Source organism: Corvus brachyrhynchos, unplaced genomic scaffold (genome assembly GCF_000691975.1).
Source record: "Corvus brachyrhynchos isolate BGI_N302 unplaced genomic scaffold, ASM69197v1 scaffold14, whole genome shotgun sequence".
Classification (NCBI taxonomy): Eukaryota; Metazoa; Chordata; class Aves; order Passeriformes; family Corvidae; genus Corvus; species Corvus brachyrhynchos.
In genome coordinates, this window is record NW_008239110.1 from 20,989,497 (window position 1) to 20,997,557 (window position 8,061).

The 8,061-nt window shown below is 36.1% G+C and overlaps 1 protein-coding gene across 1 annotated transcript in view; it reads left to right on the forward strand.

Annotated features, from left to right (window-relative positions):
• The first annotated feature begins 5,002 nt into the window (after window positions 1-5,002).
• MYCT1 (myc target 1) overlaps window positions 5,003-8,061 on the forward strand; it is a 23,797-nt gene continuing 20,738 nt past the window's right edge. Inside the window, 1 exon segment of the mRNA XM_008637883.2 lies at window positions 5,003-5,190. Within this exon segment, the coding sequence (XP_008636105.1) occupies window positions 5,139-5,190 (52 nt within the window). The 5' untranslated portion in view covers window positions 5,003-5,138.

Consider the following 8,061-nt stretch of genomic DNA (forward strand, 5'->3'; position numbering starts at 1 on the left):
CAAGTAAAATTCTGCTTCTAGATAGTTCATGACTTGTAAAGGTAAATAAAAGATGCTGCTCACAGCAGAAAAATGATATCTGTGAAAGAGAAGTATCTCTCAGCATGAACAAATACAGCTATATCTGTGAACATTATTTCAATGAAATTATAAATTTCAGACCATCCTAGGGAGTGGAAAAATGGAGTCCATTGCATTCCAGCTTTTTAACAGCTGTAGAACAGAATACAACAGCAAGAGATGATTTTGTTATCCAGTACTGGTAGGTGGAGGTGAAATTTTCAGTCCAACTGTTGAACTCTATCAGTTACTACCAAAGTGTTAAAATAAAATATTGTTGTCATACTGAATTGCTTTTGGGTGTTGTTTCTTTCTGTTCCCTTACTTGGTTCCCTTCTCAGGGGGCAGAAGAATGAACAGAAGGGCAATCGGAATTAAGGTAATGACTTTGCTAAATGTCATGGTTCAGCACTGCATGTCTCAGGACTTTCAGGGGAGCAGAAGAAAATAGAAAGACTCTGAGGTTTATTGCTCTGCCCTTTGCCCTCTAGCATCATGGCTGAAGACAAGGAAATATTGTACTCTGAGAACATAATGGCAAATCTCTTTCCTAGATCGTAATTTTGTGCAAAACTGACAAATCTGTCCATTAGATAAATATTCTCCACATTTTGGAAAGCATATTTGTGGATTTCATTTTCATCTGCTGTGTGGGAAGTGGTTCACAGGATGTGTTTGTAGGAGAACAGGGAACGAAGAGGGATTTTTTGGCTTGCTGACTCCAGTTTTCTGCCTCTATTAGCAATCATGTCATATAATCCTCCTTAGTTATTTGTCAAACTTCCACTTGAAAGTCGAAACTAGATGAGTTTATGCCTCCATTTTAATTCCCTGTGAGGAAGGAAATCTTTGATAATGACAGTACCTTGTTTTCTTCTTTTAATTCACTCCTCCTTCCTTTTCCACCCACACGTAAATGCACACAGTCTTCAATATCACAAATATCATGAAAAAAAATCAGGAATCTGAAAAGTATCCAGTTGGCAGAAGGGGAGTGCTCTCAGCCTCTTTTTATGTCTCTCAGTCATCTTTCACTGAATGATATAAAACTTATAATATTAGGGAAAAAATATGTTTTCAGTGTTTTGAGTCAAGTATTGAATCTAAAAATGTTACACATGTTCCAGTAAACACAACATATACTGCACAGTGACACTGTCTTCTCAATCATATAATGGTGCATAATTAGCAATGAGGGATCTTCTTTTATGTTATGTCCTTAGGATTTCACAGCTCCCAGAAAAATACTGAACATCTGAAATTCTCATGAAATTCCTACCTATAATTCTTTCTATGAAAAATCTGGAGAAAAATTAGCAACGACTAACACACTCTCAAAAACCAATACGTTTTCTAAGGTGGTGATATTACTGTAGCCACGTTTCTTTTCATTCATAGCAGCAATATCATATTGAAAGGTGTATTCTGATAGAGCAAGCCTGAGGCAGTAGGACATTTACCTGTAGCTGGTAAACTGAAGAACTTTGCTGTCTGAAATTGAAGTGAGTCATTAAAGGCAGTAAATTCAAGATGTAGTTTTTCAACCTTTTTTCACATTATGAGCAGCATTTAACATTGATAGTTTGATGGTAGACAGGAACATTTTTCATCACTAGTCAAATAAAAAAAATTCCTGAGTTTTTTCTTCATGCATCCGGAGAGCTGTAAAACTAACCAAGGACAAATATGAGACTGCTGAAATATGAAACAATTAAAGGAAATCCCAGTTTAAATCATAATCTCCAGATGGAAAGTGTAAAAAAAAAAAAAAAAAAAGAAAAAGTTTCACTGGATGCTCATTCTATTATTTTAATTTTTTTTTTCAGTGAACTGTTTCATTTGAAATAAAAAGATTTTGTGGGTTCATGCAGGAGAATTCAACATATATACCTATGTTTCCTCAGGAATCGCAGTAACTAAGCAACTGAAAAACTGAGAAGTAGTTTTCAGCAAGTTGTTTTCAAGTTCTGACTTGGTATTCCTTTTTTCTTCTAACAACAGTTGTATGACCCTTCTGTCTGGCAGTGATAGACAACAGTTAAAATCTGGGTTCAGTTTGTAGGATTGAATGATCATACTCAATCATCCCTTTGAGCCCTGACCAGCTGGAAAAAAAATATTTTAACCTGAATTAACCTCCATGCACTCAGAAAATTAGCTCAGTGGATCTCTCCACTATGTTAAACAGAAAATATTTAGCCAGTCAGGGCTCTACTGGAATGGCAAAGCAAAATAGAAGAATCCTAATCTATCATTTGGAAGAGCATAAATGCCTCGGAGCAAGCAGCTGCCATCCTCAGAGCAGGCTGGCAGTGGTGCTAGTTCCTCCTGCCACAGCTACCCATGTCCAAGGAAGCAGGTGACTATTCTCCTGCCAGCACTACTTTGTGTACCCACTGTTTGGTTGCCCATGGTTTTTCTAAAGAATGATGGAACCCATCAAATATATTTTCCCCTTAAAGTTCTTCCCTTTCTTCAGGATTAGGGCTAGTGCTGCTGTAAATTCAAAGCACCTTCCCTAATTTAATCAGTGCGTTCAAACCCTTTAAGGACAGAATTAAATTAGTCTTTTCAAACACTAAAAGGCTGCTCATTTCATTGGAATTGAACTCACATCAGTAATGTATTTGACAGCTCATCATCTACATACCCCCATCTCCCATCAGTCAGAAGTGACAATGAGTTATACTTTCCAGTGTAATGAAAGGTGATGAGCATTTTTACCCATTAGGGTACCTCGAGCTATGATGATTTTATTTTCAAGAAAAGATACTTCTCAATAAAGAAAAATGAAACAATTAGTGGGGTTACCAATGAAATTTATTTCTGCAATAGTCAGAAAAAAATGAACAGAAATAAAATTAGTCTAACACTTAAAATAATAAATTAAGAAGAGTCTGTGATTTATCAATCAGCTTTAGCTTTTTGGAGAAGAAGATTCCACAGGTTGCCCAGAGAAGCTGTGGGTGCCCCATCCCCAGACGTTTTCCAGGCCAGCTTTGAGCAACATGGTCTAGTGGAAGGTTCCAACCCTGCCAAGGCAGAGATGTTGGAACTAGATGATCTTTAAGGTTTCTTCCAGCCCAAACCATTCTATGATTCTGTCTCAGGAGTTGATATGCTGTATCCATTTCAGATTAACTTTGTTGCCTGAAATAGCAATTCTTCCTTTCTCTTGCAAGAGTAAATAGTGGCAAGACAGTCTGAAACTGACCTGAGAGAGCCTCCTGCTTAGCAAGTCAGTTTAAACCCACATCATCTTGATTCGTTTAAAACTTTATTTGCTTCAAGTTGCTGATAGGCATTATGGGTGTGTGGCACATGTAAGACTTTTGGTTGTGCAGCTTCTCTGATCTGCTGCTGGTAATTGCCCATATAAGCTGGTTTTTTGAGGAAACCAAGAAAACTCCCATCTTGGAACATTCTGTCAAGGTAGAAGCTGTCCTATTTCTCAGTGCTGCAAACTTTATCACAAAGAATTAAGGTTCATATTTCATACATTTGCTTATATGTAACATGCAATTATCTGTACATGTGTTCATGTCTGAACTCAAGTGTTTTTTCACTAGATTAAGGTCAATGTTCAATTCCTTTTTATAATGGTCATCTCAATAGATGCAGTCAGTAAACTAAAATAATTTAATGTCCTCATTTTATAGTTTACAACAATTCATTTTTGTTTTATTTCCATATGCTCTTAGGGCACAAATCTAACTCTAGTCATATAACTATTTATTTTGTGTATTTTTAGCATCTACTCTGGTAGTGTCCCAATTGAAACTAAATAATCCCAGAATTTCTTATGAAGTTGTATCTTGTTCACTTTCATGTGAAAATCAGATCTCTTTCATTTAAGTTCTTAACTCAGTATTTGGATATGCTATTTTAAACATGAGGTTTGAAAACTATCAGTCTTCCATTAATAATCAGGTGTCTTTACTCAATATTTTTAAACATCTCTTTCAGGAAAAACAAAACCAAACCAAACCAAACCAGAAAAGGTTCAACCTTAAAATGATGCTACATCCAAATCTTAAGATTGGAATAGTCCTAAATTTAGGGGATTCTAAATATTCATAATGAAAAATAAATGTAGTTAATTCTGGGTTTGGGTGTGTTTGGGTTTTTTATAGTATAAGGGCAAGAAAACCCTCATATGCCTCTTCAGAGAACAGAGATTTCCTTTCACAGCAGAATTTTTATGGACATCCATTATCTGAAATATATTTAAGAAGAAAATAGTTAAAACTTGGCTCTACAGAAATTATAACATAAATACAAAATCTTATATTTTATCAATGTCCATTCATTCTCCATTAATTCTAGGTCTATGTCATTACATGTCTATTTTCTTTTGTAGGTTTGTTGTTATTTCTATATGTTACATATAGCAGCAGTACCTACAATTCCATCGGGGAATTAACACTGCATTGTATTAAACGTGTCCAAGCAATTAGCTCAAAGCCTGTTTGTGTTCCAGGGAACTCATATTTCAGAATGGGGTGTGGAAAGGAAAGAATTTACAGTTACACTGTCAGGCCCAGCTAGTTCCTCAAACCAGCCAAGGAACAATGGTGAATACTTAACCATCCTCATACCCTAAATTAATATCCTAAAGAATTGGTGTCCATTAAAAACCTCTTGATGCATTTCTTTCTTATTGAAAATTCCTACTGAATACAAGTGCTTTTGGATGTTTAAAGAAGGTCTTCAACATAAAAAATCCTTAAAGGAAAGAGAAAGGATTTTTCATCTCTCTATCTCTGGACTTAGGGAGTTCAAAAAGTTTCAGAGAAGGAGGTGATTTGGTATTGTTCTGAGTCGATTTGCTCTGCCTGAGGAAATGACGAGAAGGAAACTACTTCCCTGTCTCGGGAACCATGTGGTGTTCCAAGATAAGGCAAGCACTTACTAATTCGAGTCCACAAGCAGGAAATGTGATACATCCATTTCCTTTCAGGCAAACAACACAGTTCTGTGGCAGCACAAAAGCTTTGCTTCTAGTGCAAAATTTCAAACCTTCAGAAAACTATTGCTCCTCTGTGGACATACCATTCTGTATTTGCTATTTGGATGTTATGGATAAGAACAGTACTTTTCCTCCAATCACATGGCCACCAAAGTTTTGGGGTAAGGATATTGGGTTTTTTTCTAGAATATTACTAAAGTAGATGCAGATATTTGTTGTTGATTGCCTTAAAAAATACCTCGATACAATTTCAAGCCTCATGTTGGATGCGAAGAGTAATGAATAGGTTTTGTATTTCCTGCAGTGATAAGAGTGTTTTCCAAATGTTTCTTCAACAAAATTTTATCGTGTTTTTTAAATGGATCAAGACAGCAGGGGCTGCTGGGGCAAAATTGATTGTTCCAAAAAGTTAATTACTGAAGTCAGTTGTAAAGGTGTCTATTGACTTCAGTCAATAGCCAGGTCAGGTAGACATTCTCAACTGCTTAATGGATGTACCTACGCAGCAGACATGTTCTGTTTCATCTTTTGATGAAAATGGTATAACAAAGGCTTAATGCGTTTCAACCTTTGGAATAAACTCTTATTCCCCCAGAATGAAAAGTTATTTGTAATTTATTGTGCTGCCTCATGGTGAGATTTTCCTTATTTTTTCTTCAATGTATATTTTGATTATTATCAATTATGGCTGTTTTCTTTCACCCAAATCTGGGAATAGTTGATAAACTGAAATGTATAGCGTGAGGTGGAAGTATATGTTACACTGAAATTCATTCAGGGTAATTAGATTAACTGATTTGATCTTAAAGATTCTATGCTATTGCTGTGGAAAATCCCTCCAAAGAGCTCTATTGCTTGCTATGTTTAATATTAACATTTATTAGCAATTAGCTTAGAATGAATCACATATCTCATTTTCTCTATTATATTATTGCTATTGAGCAATGATCCCTCCAAGAATCTGAACACTATTTAAAACTAAAAAATAATGTGCATCAGCAAAATAGGAATTCAGTTGCATAGGAGTGCTCCAGGAAAAGAGTGGAAAAAACATACATGAGGATGGAAAGAAGTTCCTTTTTTTCTTGTCATGAGGAACAAGAATCTGTTGAATGCCATCTAAGCTTCCTGCAGTGATACATATATTTTCCTACTGAGAGACCATGAGAGACTCACTCAATTTTGTGTCTGAGACCAAAGAGTAGGGTACTGATACTCGACATATTTGATAAATATTTAGAGATTAACTGAGAAGAAATTACAGTTATTACTGTTTCAGAGTCTTTTGTCTGGAGGTTGTCTGCTGGACTCTGAAGAACAATAATAATTTTTTACAGTGAAAATGGATGTAATTCTAAAATGGCTCTTTCAGAATAAAAACTTGCTGCATTTGACAACACAGAGCAGGACACAACTTAACTGTCTTAATGCTGAAAGGGCCAGAACCTCCTTTCATCTTCATTGCTCACCTTGCTTGCCAGGGACTGACATTGTGCCCAGCCCCAATCACATCCCATTTGCTTAGGCTCTGACAGCAGATGAACCTCAGAGCTTTGATTTTTGTGAGGAGCTTGCATGGTCCTTGAAAGGGAAGATGCCTCTCAGATTTTTCTTATTTTTCTGATAGATTTTAGAAGAGTGAATATCATTTTCTCTTCCTTTCCTGTAGGTATATCATATACGGTAGACTAGGAAGGGTGTGTGGAAACTGTTTCCACTGTGTGGAAACATCACTTAAAATGATAGAAATGTGTTTTCTGACATCCCTGAGATACATGACTTGAGGTAAAAATAAAACTACACGTAATAGATATAAATAAAATTTAGTTCTTAATTTAATAAGAGTGCAGTACTTGCAACTGATTTTTTAGGACACAGCTTACAAGCTATTTTCTAAGCCACCCACCATGTAGTACTGTGAATGCTACTACATTACCACGATGCATTCCTTCTCCATGCATGTGTGATTTCTCAGCATCTTCCATGGACTCAGACAAAGTGTAAACTTCAACATTTATGCAAAGTTTTGCTGAGAGGGACTAAGATTGTGAGAAAAAAATCAATGTTGTAAGAATAGTCTAAGCAACTGTTCATAATGATATTTAATCTCTTACAGTTTTATAAACCATCTATTGTCTAACAGCTGGTTCCTTGTGCTGGAAAATATACAGGCATCCTGCTTTCTATAGTTGTCCAGTTTCCAGTGATAACTTCACACAATAGCTTCTTAAAAGTGACTCTAGGAATTTTAGAACAATGAACAAACTAAACTGTCCTCTGCTTATTTATGTGTGAGCGCATATAAATCTTTTTACAATTGCTTTAGGCCAGTGGAAGTGTGCCTTAACCAAGCTGCATAGAGAAAAACAAGATATAAACACCTCAATATAAGTCATTCTGTGTGAGTTGTCTAAGTAGTCTAAACCTTCTCTTTCATGCAAAGATCTTAAAAAATTATAAAATTAGGAAAAAAATCAGTACACTTTTTTTTCAAGCTCTGTGTACAATCAGTGACAAACTGGAGAGTCAATAACTGTACAAGTGCTTAGCTGCAGACCTTGCAGGAATTCTTCTTTGAATTCAGATGTCACCATCATCAATCTGCAGTATTTTTGGAATGCCAAATTATGCAGTGAAGGAAAACAAAGCCAGAAAAAAAGTTGTTTTGCTGGCCTAAAATGAATTCTGCCAGGAAAAAAAAATTAAACTGTTCTGTTTTAAATTAATGAGTTTATGATAGAACTCCTGGCCCTGTCAGCAAATGTCCTCTGTAATGTGTCATAACCACAAAATTGGGATCCTGACTCTCACATGGCTAGAGCTTTTTCCTACAACAGACTTCGCAGTCATGTAGATATACGTGTCTGTTTCAGATAAGTTGTCTGAGCTGCTGCCAGGATTCAGAAGCTCATTTCTATCAGGCGCCAGCTTTTGTGAAGCTATGTAACTGCTGCCCACCCTCCTTTGCAGTGGGAATCCATAGTATGGTACTTTGGAAGAGGTAAGAAGAGAAGGAATTAAAGCCAGCCCCT